This window comes from Echinops telfairi, unplaced genomic scaffold (genome assembly GCF_000313985.2).
Source record: "Echinops telfairi isolate 266 unplaced genomic scaffold, ASM31398v2 ScPeMD7_18;HRSCAF=68, whole genome shotgun sequence".
Lineage (NCBI taxonomy): Eukaryota > Metazoa > Chordata > Mammalia > Afrosoricida > Tenrecidae > Echinops > Echinops telfairi.
This window is the reverse complement of record NW_022103915.1, coordinates 31,288,587-31,306,285: the sequence shown is the minus strand read 5'-3', so window position 1 is coordinate 31,306,285 and position 17,699 is coordinate 31,288,587. Positions and strand designations below refer to the sequence as shown.

At 42.9% G+C, this 17,699-nt stretch overlaps 1 protein-coding gene across 1 annotated transcript in view; it reads left to right on the top strand.

The window, feature by feature from the left end:
- The window catches only part of LIN52 (lin-52 DREAM MuvB core complex component), a 118,245-nt gene extending 100,928 nt beyond the window's left edge, over positions 1–17,317 (top strand). Inside the window, exon 6 of the mRNA XM_004698711.2 lies at positions 15,389–17,317. Within this exon, the coding sequence (XP_004698768.1) occupies positions 15,389–15,444 (56 nt within the window). The 3' untranslated portion in view covers positions 15,445–17,317. The remainder of the gene's footprint in view (positions 1–15,388) is intronic.
- The last annotated feature ends 382 nt before the right edge of the window (positions 17,318–17,699 follow it).

The following is a 17,699-nucleotide window of genomic DNA, read 5'->3' as shown; positions in this document are numbered from 1 at the left end:
TGGATGGATGAATGGATTGTGATAAGAATTGTATGAGCCCCCAATAAAATGATTTTTTAATATGTTAATTGAATGTACATCTATAGAGTAGGGCTGTTTTCCATTTAACAGTTCATACACATTGTGTTTCATACCATTGATTGCGATCCCCACAATGAAACATCACTTATCCCACTTCCTTCCCTGGTTTCCTGTTTCCATTCATCCTCTTTCCTAACCCTTCTGAATATTGTTGTGGGTAAATGCTGCCCTTTGGAGCTCAGGTGGTTGTTTATTCTAAAGTGTGCATGCCTCCACAGTGTTATTGTTTCCCTCATAATCCTATCATTTGGCTAAAAATTGAGCCATGTGGGGTTAGTTCATTTCCAGACCTGAGACTAACCTCAGAGGCTCCCCAGGGCTCTGACCACTAAGCCTGATTGATTGATTGATTTTCAAGTTTTGTTCTACATCTAGTTAGAAAGCTTTAAAAAGAAGTTAACTCAAGTGTAGGTGTTCCCCAACTTTCAAAGCTTTTCCTTCTACATAATTAGTTATTTCTGATTTTGCCCTCATAATGTATTGCATACTAGTCTTACAGATTTTATGAAATAATTTGATACTTACTTACCAGACTGATATCTCAAGAGTCTCAAAGGTAAGGATTGTGTTATAACCTTAGCATTGAGCAGAGTGTATGACAACAGAGGAAGAGTTGCCTTTGGGTAACAGTTCTGATCCTTAGGTTGAATAGTCGTTGTTCTTGAAGAGCAGTTGTCTTCCCTTTTGCTACCTCTTCCTCCTATTGTCTATTTTTTTTTTTTGCTTTACGGTAATATACTTTATGATCATATTATAATAAAATAAACCCCCACTTCCTCTGTTAGAAATTAGTTACAACTACTGACAACTGGAGACAAAATTAAAGAGGCTAGGTAACATAAGTCAGTATAAGAGTCTATTCTTAAAAAAAGAGTATTCTTTCATTCAACACCTATTTATTTTAGATTAACTATGTACAAAAGGACCTCTTGTGCAGTGGATAAGTGTTGGGCTGCTAATCATAAGGTCAGTGGTTCAAGCCCACCAGCGGCTTAATGGGAGAAAGTTGAGGCTATCTACTCCTGTAAAGATGTACTGGAGTGGTTCTACCCTATCTTAGAGGGTTGCTGTAGGTAGCGATTGACTCAGTGGCCCTGTGTTTGAAACCATGTGCAGGTTAAGCTGTGGAGCTCCAGTGATGTAGTTTATTATATGCAGGGTAATGTCATTTCTGTTCTGAGGATACTTTGTGTTACAATAAGTTGTGAATCGTTGTACATAAAATTGCGTAGGATCTTCAAAATAAGATACTTTGAAATACAGACGGTTAATTACTTCTACTCACAAGGAAATTAAACACTGCCTGTGACTTCTTAAGTCGGTCCTTCATCTAGACACATCAGTTCTAACCTGATTTTGATGTTAATCTTTAAAAGTTCATAATTAAATGAAGACAGTAATTGTCGTATCTTTAGGTTCCTATGATTTTTAGAGGAAAAACTTTTGTTTTTCAATTAAAGCTTATTGCATGTTTTACAAGTGTTACCTTCGAGGTTGATGTTACCCTGTTATAGAGTAGAACTGTTCCATAGGATATTCTTGGCTGTAACTTTTATGGAAGCCAGGCCTTTTTTCCAGAGATTTTCTGCGTGAGTTCAAACCGCCAACCTTTAGATTAGCAGCCAGTTGCAGACTGTCTTCACCATCCAGGGAGTTCCTGGGCACTGCGAGTGGTTAATGAAATCCAGAGTTCAGATCCACCAGGTGAAATAGGATATTAGTGTGGTAATCAGTTGTGTACCTGATTGTTGATTACTTGAGGGCAAACCAGTGGTGTAAATGGTTTGTGTTCCACTGCTAACCTAAAAGTTGGTGGTTCAAATCCACCCTCTGGTACAACTAAAGGAAATACCTCGTGATAGACTGCTGTTAAGACTGCATAAACAAACATCCGCAACACAGAGTGTCCAGGATTAGGGGAGGGTGGGGGGAAAGGGGGGGAATCGATCACAAGGATCAAGGAGGACGATGGACGATATGGAAAATATAACCTAACTTATCAAGGGCTCGTGAGGGATGGAGGGGCGGGGCAATGGGAAGAAATGGGGAGCTGATATCGGACTCAGGTGGGAAGAGAATACTTTGAAAACAATGATGGCGGCATATGTGCAAATGTGCGTGACGCATTGGAGGAATGTATGGATTGTGATGAGATGTTAGAGCCCCTAATAAAAGTATTTAAAAACAAACAAACAAAAAAGAGCAAAATTCAGACTCATTGTGACCCTATTGAGCGAGTGGAACTACCCCAGTGGCTTTCCAAGACTGCATCTATAGGGGAGTCTGCTCGTTAAAAAAAATTATGTACAAGTATGATCTGCTTTTGATATTTTGATAGTGTATGATTTACTCCTCATCCAAAGATTTTAAAGATGAAAATAAACATCCATGGCTTCTGTCTATCCATTATCCCCACCCTGGTTCTCTGTCTAGTCTATTATTCTTCCCTCAGTAGTCCAGTCATTCCTGTTGCTTCTGGTCTTCTGGATATATGATGAACTGTACGTAGTCCGTCTGTATGTACTACATATGTGTAGTCCAAGAGAAGCATTTGGTGAGGTCTTCTTTTTACTGTGGAAATGTTTGTACATGTACTGACTCAGAATGCTCCACGGAGCCCATGCACACATCCCCCAGCCTCAAGAATGGCTAACATTTGCTGTCATAGCCCTGTCTTTATCCCCTTACATCACAATTTTTGTTGTTATTCTCATGTTTTTTTCTAGAGTCTTTTTTAACAGCACTCTTTTCATCTCACCCAGAAAACCAAAGTAATCCATGTTCAATTGTATTTTGCAGTTTGTTTGAATTAGAATCCAGACATGCAGTCTATGCACTACACTTGTTTGACATGAATCATAGGTGTCTCTTTGAATCCCCTCTACACCTAAACTACTCACATCACCTCACCCCCATTAGATAATTGAAGAAAATGGGGTTATATGCCTTGTAGGAGTTACCACATTTTTAAAAGAATGTAATGGGTGTTTCTGTTGGATGTGTTTCAGTCTGTTACAATCATTGTCCCATATTTAGTTAGAAGATGCCGCTCCAAGTTGGCTCCTCTGTCTTTTGATGTGACCCTACTAATCTTTCTTGAAGGTATGTCAGGATATTCCTGGTTTGATGTATATATTTCCTTCTCCAGAACTTAGAATCATCTATTTCTCCAAAGAGCCATGGTTGGTACCTTTTAGTGGGAATCTGGGCAGTAATAGTGTTTACTGTTACTGAACAATCATTACTTCTGAGCTGTGTGTGTGTATAAACATTTTTTAATAGAAAAATTAAATCAGGCATTCCTACCAGTATGTGCAATTCAAATTAAAGGTATTGAAGGATTTTTATCTAACATGATTTACAGTGTTATATAGTTACTCTCACATTGAAAATCTTGGTTCCTAATAACTAAGTAAATTATTTTCTTTATCTTACAGTAAAAAGTAGCTTTAAAAGAGTATGAATTTTAAATACAGCTTAAAGTTTCTAACTTCCTTTTTAGCGCAAGATAGCGTGCTGCTGGGGATGTATAGTCAGAATATGTTTTTTATCAATTTACTTAAAATTTTACTGCACGGTTATGCCAAACTTTAGATTCACATTTTCAACTTATTTTAGTTTTTAGGGGTTTTTCTGTGTGTGCTTTAACTATTTTTGATTTTTAATTATAGAAAATATGTACATAAGTATGCCAAAGGAACCCTCGTGGTGCGGTGGGTTAACCAGGAGGCTGCTAATCTGCTAAAAGGGTGGAACCCTGTACCCACTAATCTTTCTGTGGTAGGAAGAGGAGGCCTTCTGCTTCCATGAAGACGTACACACAGCCTCGGGGACTCTCAGGTTCTACAGGGAGGCTCTGAGTCAGAATTGGCTCCCTGTCGGTGTGTTTGTCTTTTGTTTATCCTGAAGTAAAAAATAGAGACGATAAAAAGTGTGTTGTCCATCTCTCCCTTTCATCCCCATTCCCTTTCATTCATTTAATTTACTTCTTCCTTTGTCTCTCTTTAAAAACATAAGCAAATGCACAGATTTGCCACTACTCCACATACTTTTGCCACTCATCAGTATGTTTGGAGGTCTCTTTGTACTATGTATAGGATCTCCTTCATTCCTTTTTACAGTCAGAATCAGCGTGATGGCAACTAACAAGTCCTCTGTCATATAATTACATCATAGTGTATTCCACCAATCCCCTCTGTAATAATGGACATTTGGGTTCTTTCAAATGACAGAAATGGATAGGAAATAAAGACCTCACTTAATATCTTTACTGGCATGTCTTTGGATAGCTTTCTAGAAGTAGAATTGCTGTGTAATTTTGCTAAAATAAAAAGTTGTTATCCATGGTACTTAATTAAAAAGTGAAAAAGCAGAATTCTCTTTTCTTCACATGAATTAATTATTTCAATAACTATAGAGTTAACCACTTATATGTCTGGTATTATTCTGTGGGACCCCTAATGGTATAGTGGTCACACATTTGGGCTGCGATCCTCATGGATGGCAGTTCAAAATCACCATCAGCTCCGTGGGAGAAAGACTGGGCTTTCTACTCCCATGAACCCACAAAGGGGTCACTGAGTCAGCATTACGGTTCTCTATTTCAACTAGCATGACGAAAATATTCCCCGGCTATGTCTAGGCTATAAAACGATAACACTTCACAAATATCTGTTTGACTTTAGCAAATTTGAGAACCAAAACATTGTTCAGGATTATGTAAAGAGCCATAAGGATCTTTAAGCCCACAACTCAGGTGCAGATGAAGAAACTTAGGCCCAATAGGATGTCATTTACCAAAGATGGCCACCTAGTGTTAACATTTTTCATAATGTGTCAGCAGTCTCTTTCATTTCTTTCTGGTGGTTCTCTTTCCAATACTTTCTATAATTTCCCTGTCTCCTTTATCTTCTTATCTTTTCTTTAGAGTGCTTGTTAACCTTTGAGTCTAATTAAGGTAGATTGTTTTTCACTGGAGCTCCTTCTCAGGGATAATGTCTTTTTTTTTTTTCTTTAAATCATTTTATTGGGGGCTCTTACAGCACTTATCACAATTCAGACATCCATCCATTGTATCAAGCACATTTGTACATATGTTGCCATCATTTTCAAAACATTTTCTTTCTACTTGAGCCCTTGATATCAGCTCCTCATTCCCCCCTCCCCCATCCTCTATCCCTCATGAACCCTTGATACTTTATAAATCCCCCCCCCAGTCTTACACCAACCACTGTTTCTCTTCACCCACTTTTCTGTTGTACACCCCCCTAGGAAGGGATTATATGTAGATCATTGTGATTGGTTCCCCCAATAATATCTTTTCTTTTGTGGCCTAATCTGTTATTTCACTAGAAAGTGACTTGAAGGCTCAGTTTCAGCCCAAGATTTAAAGACTATCCCAGGCTAGTAGTCCAAGGAGCCCTCTAATTTCAGCTGGTCCTATAAGTCTGGACTTTCCAATAATCTAAGTTCTGTTCTGTCAGTCTACCTACTGTGGCCCTCATGCACAGTGAGTAGGCGAGCTCGGCACATCAGCTCTTCTGGTGTTGGCGGCGATGAGGCTTGTATAGGCCTGTAGACTCGTTCTCGTCTCTGAGGCTGTGACTTTTCCTTTTATTTGTGCTCCTGACAAGTGGAGATTAATAATTGTATCTTGGATCACTGCTCATGTACTTCTAAGACCCAGACACGCCTCACCTCACTAGCATGCAGAATAGGAGCTTTGTGTTGCCAATTAAGTTGTCCTCTGAGGTTAAAGTCCTGAGCCATCCAAAAAAAAATTTCTCAAGGTCTTTGGTTATGTCTGCTTGAACTTGGCAACAACAACAACCACCCCCCAAAAAAAATTGAGGGGTGAGGGGAGTTGTTGTTGTTGCCAAGTTCAAGCAGTTGTAGGGGAAAATTCTGTTCTTTTTGGCTAATGAGTGAAACTAAATTCATGCTCGGGTCCAGGTGTGACTTCGAACTAACAAGGCTACCTGTAACAATAGTAAAGTCAAATGAAATTGTTCACTGGCTTAAAGAAAAATTCTCTAGTAACGGTGGGAATGTTCTTGGCATGAAGACAGCCTCTTAAATCTCTATGCAAGTCATACACAGTGTACTGTGATGAAAAAATAGTGGCGTGAATAATACCTGTTCACAGTCCAAGATACTTGATGTATCTTGAACCTCAGTGTTTGCAGAATTTTGCAATTTCATGAGCAAGATTTGTATTTTTCTAAACTTCTATAATTCTCTGTGCTCCACTTGATGTCAAATCTGTATTCTTAGGATGCAGGGCTCCATTTAAAAAAATAAATAATCTCAGTCCCTCCTTCCTCCACTCCCCCTCCCCCCACACTCATTTTGTGTAATATGGTAATGATATCACCGTAGCAGTAATTACGGGTCATCTTCATTTCTTTCATCTCTGCCTGTTCTGATGGCTTCATCCCTTTGACGGAAAAGATTTGGCTCTGGGTGCTATGATTATTTTGTTAAGCGTTATTCGAATAGACAGGAGTGAGAGAAATTAATCAATCCAAATGCAATTAGCATCATGTTTAACCCAGTGATGGACGTCTCAAGGTGAAACAGCCAGGGGAGTTTCAGACATTATTATTCAATCCAGTGGTTCTTATCTAAATTATAATCAAGAGAGGTTTTTATTGGCTTTTCAGTTGAAGATGTAACTCTTTCCCTGCTCTGCGGGTCAGGAAAACTGGGTGTTCATCCTCCTCTGCCTTTAGCTTCTGCCCCTAAACTTACCCTAAACTCACTGCCATGAGTTTTCGAGACTGCAGTTTCTAACCCAAGTTGAAAGCCCTGTCTGGCTTCAACCAGAACCTTGGAATGAGAGAGAGAGATCAAGCTGGGATCATTGTCCAACTCATGAAATTATCTTTATGTTGATCTTGGTCTGCTCTTCCTGAGCATGGAATCTGACCTATGACTGCTACTCCATGGGACTTGGGGCAAAATATGTGGTGTACTGATCAAGTCACTGTGACAAGTTGTTATTCCATCTTCACCTTACATGATAGATGATTATTGCTGTTCTCACTTTATGGATGAGGAAATTAAGACTGTGTAAAGCTACTAGCTGTTGGGTCATAATAAGTGTTTCACCAGATATATTACTATGTAAAGACCCCGAAGCATGAATGCTCAGCACAAATTTATGAGTATTTAATAAAAGTTCTAGCCCCAAGAGTATTATTCCATTGCTTTTGATCTCCTTGCCTTTCACTCAGTTGTTTTACCCTTGAAAAGGGAACAAGCAGATGTATGAACTAGGTTGTGAAGCGCAAAGAGTTGTTAGCTCTCATTTCTTGAACACAAGTGGGGTGTGTGTGTGTGTGTGTGTGTGTGTGTGTGTGTGTGTGTTGGGGGGGGTTGCCGCTGTTTGTCTTTGTCTGATAGAGAAAAGGATTACCTGTTGAAATCTAGTCCTGATGACTTTCAGGAGAGGGCAGCACGAGGAGTTGATGGAGAAACACCGGCTTTCACCTGAATACAGCATTTTTCAAATGCCTGACAATTAAGATTCTTCTCCTTCTGCCTTCAATCTCCAGGCATCATGGCTGACATGTCCTGTATTTTATGTAACTGCTTCATGTTTTATATCCTGAGAATAAATCTGTTGGCGGATATTTCTTTCCCCCCTTTTTTTTTCTCCCTGTTGTGAAAAGCCATTAAAATTATTTTCCATATTGTAACTGTCCAAATTTGTTTACCTGAATCTTGAATCCTGGCCTTTTCCATATTTCTTCTTGGATCAGTCTGTGGACATGGGATATAATGTGAATGGTGGGATGGGGGTGGCATTAGGGGGGTGATGTTTGATACAAAGTTATGATTGTAGGGATCACTGAAGTCCTAGCCACCTCGCGCTTTTGGAAGAATTCAGTTAGAGCCACAACATCTAACAGAATATGAGGACACACAAAACCAACAGACTCACTGCCATCGGGTCAGTGCTGATTCATGGCGACCCTGTAGGGCAAGTCAAACTGCCCTGTGAGTTTCCGAGATTGGAACTCTTTACCAGGAGAGAAAGGCCCCATCTTTCTCCCAAGGAGCAGCTGGTGGTTTCCAACTGCAAACCTTGCAGATCACAGCCCAACGTGTAACCACTATGCCACCAGGGCTCCTTAATATGAAAAAGGTGCCCTCAAAAAAAGCTGTGTGGAGGATTCGGAGGGTGGTGCGCCCCCTTTTTGCAATGTTTATGCCCAAAGAACTTCTGGCAAAAGTTGCAAGGCTATACTACTGGCCTTCACATAGTATTTTTAATTTTTAGAGAAAAGTTAGGTTTCCACCCCAAACTCTGATTTTTATTCACTTTCCATCAAGGGCTGACTGAGAATGGTCAGCAGACCGTATTCCAGTTTTGTTGCCTGTGGAGGACCACCAAGTGTCCCCATGGAATGAGGCTCCCCAATATCTCGTCTTATCCAGTGGCACCAGCACCAGCTGCTCTCACGTCAGAGGTGTGGAAAAGTGCCTAGTCCTTGGCTTGAATTATTGATCGCATGATAGTGATTTCAGTGAACTGGAGTCTGTTGACGACTCCTCGCCTGGCCAGCTGCACTGCTTTCTCTTGCCTCTGCCAGGACGACAGGAAGACTTCCACTTCTGGGAGAGAGGAGAGTAGTAGAGCTCACCTGGCTTTCCTGTCTCCTCCAGCCCTCCCAAATACCCGCGGACAGCTCACCTCTTCTCATAGGTCAGGTTACTTTTGGGCACAGTCCCTGTCTGTCAGAAGCATGTCTTCCCTAATACCTAGTGCGCAGTGTGACGGATTTGACTCTTTACTGTATTTCCCCAACCCCTTCATGGTTCTCTTCTGCACAACACATACCAAGTACTAGTGGATTCCTCAAATCATTATTAGAATTGATTCAAGGTTCTAGAAAGCGTGTGTGTGTGTGTGTGTGTGTGTGTGTGTGTGTGTGTGTGTGTGTGTGTGTGTGTTAAAAGAGCAAAACATTTTTACAAAGCTTCTTCTAGGAATCTAATTAAATAAACACCAATGTAAATGAAACTCACTAGGATTATATGTGTTCTTCTTTGCTAGAAGTAGCTGCTCGTATAGTTGAGCTGCCCCCCACCCCTCCGTTACCCTGCAGGGTCAATCCTCTGGAGCACGCGTGTGACAGATTCATGTTACTGTTTGCTTTGCGGTTGAAGATCTTTTTAAAAAACAGTTGTAGGCGTCTTTCTCCTGTTGCTCCTGCATGTGCTGTTTGTGTACTCATTTGGCCCGACCCTGTTTCCCCTTTGTGAAACGGTAACTGGAGACTTTGGCGCTTTCTGTGGTCGATGCGGAAACCCAATAAAGCATCAGGACCAAAAGCAGTGATCAAACTAATTTGGAGATGGCGGGGCAGGATGGCTCTGTGGGGCAGGGTAAAGTTAAGAGGCCTACACGACTCAGTACACTGATGAAAGCCTATTGTGAATGACAGGATTTATCAATAAAGCAGGACAGATTCCAATATGATCATCAGCCAGTTAATGAAACAGACAAACCTGCATGGTTGGAAATACAGCCCGAAGATATAGTTGATGTGTTCCGGCAGAAGGTTGGCAGTGTCCACCACAGAGGGAACCTGCTCCTTAACTCCAGAACTCAAGAAGACATTCTCAATTAGAAGACTGCAATTTGGTTCTACCACCTCCTGACTGCTGCAATGTAATTTGTTCTTTAATCTTCCCTTTCCCTAATCACTTATTGGAGGAGCCTTGGTGGTATAGAGATTACGTGTTAAGCTGTTAACCACATGGTCAACAATTTGAAACAACCAGCTGCCTCATAGGAGAAATATGAGGCTTTCTACTGCCATAAAGAGTTTCAGTCTCGAAAGCCCACAAGAAGCAGTTCTACTTTGTGCTAGGGGGTCTCTGTGAGTCAGAATTGACTCGGAAGTGAGTTTTTGTTGTTCTTTATTCCTTTATTGCACCCAAAATAACTGGTGCACAGATATATTGCTGCCCTAAAGAAAAAAAAAAAAAAACCACCTAATAGCCCATGATATGTTTTGATCGATACCAAATGGAAATTGAATGTAGGAAAATACTGTCCCCTTTTCCCATTAGTTCATTCGTTCAGCATTTCGCTTTAGTTTTCAGTAAATTATTTTATTCCCTCTGTTTAACAAAAATCTTTGCATAGTTTGTTTGGAGAAATTCGGTGTTTTTCATTTATCAGTGTCAAACCAAAGACAGTTTTGTAGTTTTCCCATGACTAGTTGCTATATGCCAGTACATACTACTGTCGTTATACCCAAGCTCAATCAAACTCACAGCCAGGAAGTCTGTGCCAACTCAAAACAACCCTTTAGAACAGTGGAAATGCCCCATGGGTTTTCAGAAGGAGAAAGCCTCTTTGTAATCCTGAGTAGTGGCTAGTGGGTTTGAACCCCTGCCATTGAGTTAACAACCCTACTCCACCAGGGCTCCTTTTATGTAGGAATGCATTAAAATAAATGCATCCTGGATAATTCTCTCATTAAGTGTGAAGCATCTTGTCTAAGTGAAATTCTTACTTTACAGGTTACACAGTAGTTACCATTTCCAGAATGTCTTTGTGACTTTTGGGTAATATTCTCCCCTGAACAGATGAGGAAACTGAAGGTCAGAGTAAAAAAAGACTAGGATGACTTGTCCGGAGTGGCCCAGGGTCAGGAAAGGAGCTGGGGTCCAAACCCAGCTAGTGTTTGGACTGGTGTCTACTGCTTCCCAATGCTACCCTGCCTTTTCTGTCTCAGTCTCCCCGGATAGCCAAGGTTCCCAGAGATGGCCCTTGGTTGCTCCCTGGGACATAGGAGAACCAGCGAAAGGGAACTCTTCCCCACCCCCGATTCTACTCAGGTGCAGAAATAACTTAAAAAGGGAGTTTGCCTTCGAATTGAAGCCAAATATTAGGTGTTTCTTTCATTTCATTAAAAAGTTACTTAGTCGAAAAAAGAAGTTACCTAATCTTTGTGTTGTTCCCTATGTAAAAGCTGGGCAGAATTCTATCAGGCAATTGCCTCAAAGTTATAATCTGGAAAATCTTTCTGTAATGAAACCCATATGTCATGGGTGAAAGGTGCAGAGCCCTGGCAGAGAGGGCCGGTCTCAGAGGGAGTCTGCACCCAATCTCGTTAGCCAGGGTGCCTCTGGTAATCCCTCATCCCCTCACCGGTGAGAAATCAATCTGTACCACCGAGTCTCTTTCAACCAGCCACTCGAAAATTTACTGCCAAGGAGACAGTCTGGGGAGAGTCCGCATGGAAAGGGAGCAGAGGCAAGGCTGAGGGGAAGGTGTCTGGAAGGTCTCAAGCAGAGATGAAGCCACACACCACTTCCCAGCCTGCAGAATAGAGCCCTCCCGTCAGCCCTGACCTCTCTACGTATTATAGCCAGCTATTTACAGCTGCCATGAACCTGACCGACAACTCTTGAGAAAGGGCCCCCCCCCCCACGCAGGAGGGGGAACGACACAACACACAACAGAATAAACCTCAAGTTGATTGTAGTTGATCCATTTAGGAGGGTCTCCGTGGTTCCTTTGCCCACACTGCAGCAGTTCATGTGTTGGCCCTGTGGTGACCATCTCCATTAAGGATCTCCCAGTGTGTGTTCCCCGCACTGCAGAGAAGGGCCTGCCATTCAGGACTGAGTGTGGAGGTCACGTTTCCCTTGTGCGGGACATGCACACGGTATTATCAGCCAATGGCTAGGATGTGGTAGGCAGTGGTTTCTTCCTGTTGACTCTTGTAATCCCAGAGAAGAAATCCAGAATTGAGTGTAGTCAACCCATTTGACTGACTTAGGTGAAACTCCCTAGGATTTTTTCTCTGTAACATGTGTAAAGAACCAGAAGAGAAGGGAGGGACTAGAATTGCCAAACTCAGGACCATGTAACCTTAACTACAGCCTTCATGCTGTTAGGGAGAAGACAAGCAAAAGCTCAATAAGGGATGGGGATTGCTTTCTCTCCTCTGCGAGCAGCCATAGCCATCCCTTAGGGATCCTCTTCTCCCCTCCAGAGATTCGGAATTCTTGGTGGAGAGGGCGTTGTGGTGTTTTGTTTTTTAAGTAAAACGCATTTACATATAAAACTATTCTAGAAGGTGTAGGTGTGTGTGTGTGTGTGTGTGTGTGTGTGTGTGTGTGTGTGTGTTGTGGAGAAGAGGAATGCAGAATAGTAGCAGAAGGCTGTCTACCTACTCCTAATGGGATTTTGTAGCAGCATGTGTGAGTTTGTTTCAGAAGTCAAAAATGAACAGATGTTGGTATAAATTACCTCTGTGTCTGATGTCTTGCAAATTAAAAGCGCGGTTGGCATCACTAAACAATTCCACTCGGCATGGGGGTACGGTTGCGGCTGATGATTGCCGTGGCAGGTCGGTACGGGCCTTCACATGGCAGGAGAGCAAGGGTAAAGAAATGAGGGATAAAACGAGGGGTATGTGAATTAATCAGAAATGTTAACATCGCTGATGACAAGCAAACAGGAGGGCACTCGCTCTGGAGCAGCCCCCAACCCACAGCAATCTCTCTGGGCGCTAAAAGGGGCTGGTGCTTTGGAGCTGATTTATAGGGCACAGCCCTCTTTTAGGGAGCGCCTGTGTCATGCATTCGTATATCTCCTATATGGGACTGGCGAGTAGGCAAACTTTCTCTGCTCACGTGGAGAAGATGATGGCTTTTGAATTACTTCTATTTTTACAGTGGTTTCTTACTCTCTGTGTACTTGGATTAGGTTGGAGGGGGAGGAATGATTGAGTGGAAGAGGAGTTCTTGAAAAGGATTGGTTAAATTCAATGAGAGCTTGCCACCGGGAGACTTTGGAATAGCCATTTATTTCCCCTTATAGACTCTTTTGATCCCTTTAATAGATGGGCTCTCTTTTTATTCTGAGTCATGAAACATTGACCATTCTCTCATTTGGAGAAGACAAAACCTGTAGAGAATCAAGAGATATTCAAGGCAGCAACAGAGATCTTTAATCTCATAATTAGTAGAGTAAGATCAGTGGTGTATCCAAGGTCTAGGATTTGGGGAGAAAGGCTTGGTTTTGCCTAGTAGAGTGTTTGTATTGGTTCATGCCTGCTTTCCAGAGCTGCTGCTTCTAACCAGTTGCAGGATCACTTAGTACAGTGCTTAAAAAATCCATAATAATCACTCAAGAAACCAGTACCCACCCCATAGAAATAAACGGTGAGACTTGTTCTGCTTGAAAGTACGGTAAATCCCTAGAGGATCAGGCTGAGAGAGTCCAAGGAAGGGGTTTTGAGGTTGCTTATCACCACTCACAGACTACTCATCTGCTCCTGAAAAGTGTTAGGTTAGTGATAACCCTTTTATCAAGCATATCCATTACTGTTCTGTATCCAAGAGAAACATGAGACAGCATTAACATGCTCCCCATTTTACAGATGAGGAAACTGAGACTCAGATGTTTTATTTTTTTAAGTTTTTTTTTAATTATATCATTTTATTGGGGGCTCTTACAGCTCTTATAATAACCCATACATCCATTGTATCCCGCACATTTGTACACATGTTGCCATCATTTTCAAAACATTTTCTTTCTACTTGAGCCCTTGGTATCAGCTCCTCGGTTTTTTCTCCACTCTCCCACCCTGGTGAACTCGAGGCTCAGAGATCTTACCCAGCTGCAAAACTCTGGGGCTGGGGCTTAATTAACCTGAGTTCAGACCTTCTGTCCTCTGAAAGAAGCCCATGTAGACAAAACCACTTGCTTGCTTGGGTTTCCTCTAGGGTAGGTAGGCTTTTATCCCCAGCTTTCTTCTCCATTCCCCTGACATCATTTCCATCCAGGGAACTAATTTCTCTTGACAGATAAGCAAGGTACATTGAAAAGGAATCCCATGATGCAGAGTATGGGGAACCAGGAGCTGGTCTTATTACTTGCCTGCAGGAGGAGGAAAAGACTAACATTTAAGGTGTTCCACGTGGTGCTGGTTCTTTTGTGTATGAGGGGAGCTTCAAAAAAATTGTAAAAATGTTTTACTATCTTTTAATTCCACTTTCCAGACGTTGTGGAAGTCTGCTCTTATTATCACTCACCCAGTCGGCAGATACCAAGACTAACTCCGCCATGTTTTATTTTGTCATGTGCCAATCAGTAAGGGATGATTAAACAGGCAGGAGCCCCTTCATCCAGCACCACTTGGGTGGACTTGGGAACAGAAGCAAGGAGGCGAGGGTGAAGGTCCTTCTCCTTTCAGGGGCCCCACGAGCCACCTAACTTCTTTGACCAAGATGGAGACATGTTCTTGAGAGGAGAGGGCCCCCACCTGCCTGTCCTTGCTCTGCAGCGTGGTTGCAAAAACCTCTAGAACTAGCCTCTCTCTTTTACCCAGGATGGAGACAGGTTCTTGAGACCTAGTAGGACAGTCTGCTTCGTGCCTGCTGCATGGACAGAGGCTTCTGACCTCAGAGCCAGCGATCCGGAAATGTTTAGCACTAATAAATCCATTTGAGAGAGCTGCAGGAATGACTTTATAGGATGAGGATGGAGAGGAGAGGCTGTGAAGTTTTGTGAGACTTTGCTCACTAGAGGGAACACTAGAGAGGCCCTTATAATTCAGAAATGCTTTTCTTTCATTCCGGAACCTCTTATGTAGGAAAATAGCTGTATAAGCCCTCTGGTAACTACAGCATCCAAAGATTGATGGTCCTGAAAGTCGGAGAAAGACACATAAACCCTGCCTAGCTATATTAAATATCTAAGGACTGACAATGCCAAGAGACAGAAGACCAAAGCTCTATAAACCCTACTTTATGACACCCTCCCCAGATGAACTGCACTGAGGGAATATAAACCCTAGGATATTACAGCACGTGGGATGACCCCTGCTGAGAGGGTGGTAACTGATCTCTAATTTTGAGGTGAGATTATAAATGTCCAGAGACCAACAACTCAGGGAAGCCTTGGTTGGATTTTAGCTTCTGGGAGCAACACCACTCTCCTCCTCCCTCCCTCTTCTGCCCCCAGAGAGTGAATGTGTGGGTACTGAGCTATGTTCAGGGGTAGGGGAGTTCTCTGGCGTGTTTTGTGGGTTGATGATCGTCTTCTCTCAATGGGCCTCCACTTTTAGTAGTTGCCAACCTCAGGGGAGCTGTGTCATACTTTAGTTGGCAGTTGTGTGTTTTTCCCCTCAGAGGTGAGTGACCTTTGAATCTTTACAGATAACCAAGTTGACCTCTAATCTAACTCCCATCTGCTTTTTTTATTCTACCTTCCTGTGATCCCCTTTCCATATTTAAGGTTTTAACTCATCTTTCATTTGCTTTGTGATTCCAGCCAGAGAGATGACGCGGGGGAAATTTCTTAACATCCTAGAGAAGCCCAAGAAGTAGCAACTGCTTGTGGACAGGATGACCTGGGAACTGAAGCGGTGCTCCCTTCCCAGTGAGCTCTGACCATGCAACCTCACTGCTGCCTCCGGCGGGCGAGTCTGGGGAGTACACTCCAGGGCGACACCCTTCCCTGCTCCTGGCACTCTGCCTCTGAGAACTGCTGAGAACTGCTGGCAGCAAGAGAATACGCTCCACCCGAGGAGAGGATCCGGATCGTTGCAGTTACTCAGTCAGCTTCCAGACTTTGACGATCTTAGCCTGGAATGTGGCCAACACCAGAGGGTGTATTGCTCTTAAAGCTTAAAGTCCTGCTTCCTTGTTTTCGGGCAAGATTCCAGAGCCCCAGAATCTTAGAGCTGATTTGATTCTATCATGGCAAAGTCAATGGGGTGTTCTTTTGAGTTGCACTTGATCTATTAGGAAGTATTTCTGATGCAGGGAAACCAGGATCTGAACCAATCCAGGCAGCCCAACCTGTGATCTCTCCAGTATGTCTAGGTTCTAACAATCCCGACAGAGAAACCAGTGTCGTCTCAGACGGTACAGCTGCTTTTTCAGTTCCCCACATTCTCCAAAGCATTGCTCACCGCCATGTCCTGCCTGCAGGTCCTGCACAGGTGAGTGGGAGCAGCGCGTGCCCCATGCCGTGGGCTTGTAGAGGGAAGGCTCAGCAAGGTGACGTTGGGTTCTAGACCTCAAGACCAGGATGAGAGTAGCAGAAGGACCCAGTGAGTTCTAGAGAATCTGTCCCCGATTTAGAAACCAGAAAGCCTAATGACCCTTAAAGAAATGCCCTGCAGGATGGCGGCAATATTTTGTCCCCCACAGCAGCACATTTCAGACCCTTCACTGACAGAAATACACATGAGAGAGACAGATTTCCTGACAATACAGCTCCTCTGACAAAGCTCTTTGCCAGTAATTTGTCCTGAGTTCAAACCTGACCATCTGGCCCGTGGTGTCCTACACTGTCTGAAAGAAACTTCTGTGTGGCAGTGGCCTTGGTGTGATGGTGTTTGGACACGTGAAGCAGTGGTCAACCTTTTGGCCCTGGGTCTCTGTGCTAAGATCCAGCGCCCTCCAGTGTGGTGCCATGCTCCCCAGGCTAGAATTCATGTTGGGGTTTTCTCTCACGTGTGTCCTGTGTGTATGCATGCCATGTCGCTTACCGATCACGAGACACCGAGGACAGGGAAAGAGGAATACATTCTGCCTGGTGCTCCAGAGAGGCTTTGACTTTGTAGAGGTTTTGGCTTTAGGTTACCCTATATACTCAAGTATAAGCCGACCCGAATATCAGCCAAGGTACCTAATTTTACCACAAAAACTGCATTAAAAATGTGCTGGAAAATCTGGCTTATACACGAGTATATACAGTAAGTTTATTGACACTCCTTTATCTCATTGAATACGGTTAGCGAGGGAGTAAGTGAGGTGAGTGAGTGAGAGAGGTGAGTGAGTGAGTTTAAGAAGTAGTGCCCTCGTGTCTCGTTCTTCTTTGGCTCTGTTTTCGAGAGTTGACGGCATCAGGCACTTTTAAATGCTTGGGGAAACCTGGGATTATCAGCAGATTTCTCCCAAACCGACTTAAGACTGTAACCTGAAGCCCCGAAGCTGGTTTCCTGGTGTTTGCTTGGGCCTGTTTCTTTCATTGTCATCTTATTCACCAGCACTTAATGTAAGTAGATGTTTTAGAATTGCAATATTTATTGGTTTTATATTTGCCATCCTTAGAAATGTTAATGATGTATTTTTATATTGATAATATAAATTTATGTAGTGTGTGCGTGTATGTATTTCAGAATGTTAGAGAATTGTGCCCTGTATATGATGGTTTCTGTGTCTTCATAATAAACATGTCCCTTTTATAGGAGACCGAGTAAAAATGTGTCTGTTTGCAGACTTCCCATTAAACATGCCTGACTGAATACAAATACTTCCCGGCCACCCAGCAAAGCGCTGAGTGTGAGTTCCTTTACAGCCCTGCGCAGGGACTGGAGACGAGACGCCACTAACCCGGCGCCTCTGCAAGATGTTCCCCTCGCAGGAAGCCGCTCCGCTGCCAGAACCACGGGGTCTCAGTGCTGGCCTGCCTGACAGCTGATTACCGCGATTGCTTCTAAGAGGGAAGAAGAAACAAGGTGATGGGATGGACGCAAAATGGGAATCTCTCGCCCATTGGCAGTTTGCCTGCTCCAGACCAGAGTGAGCCCTCTTCTTAGAGAAAACATCTCCTTTGAAGGAGAGCGAATCAC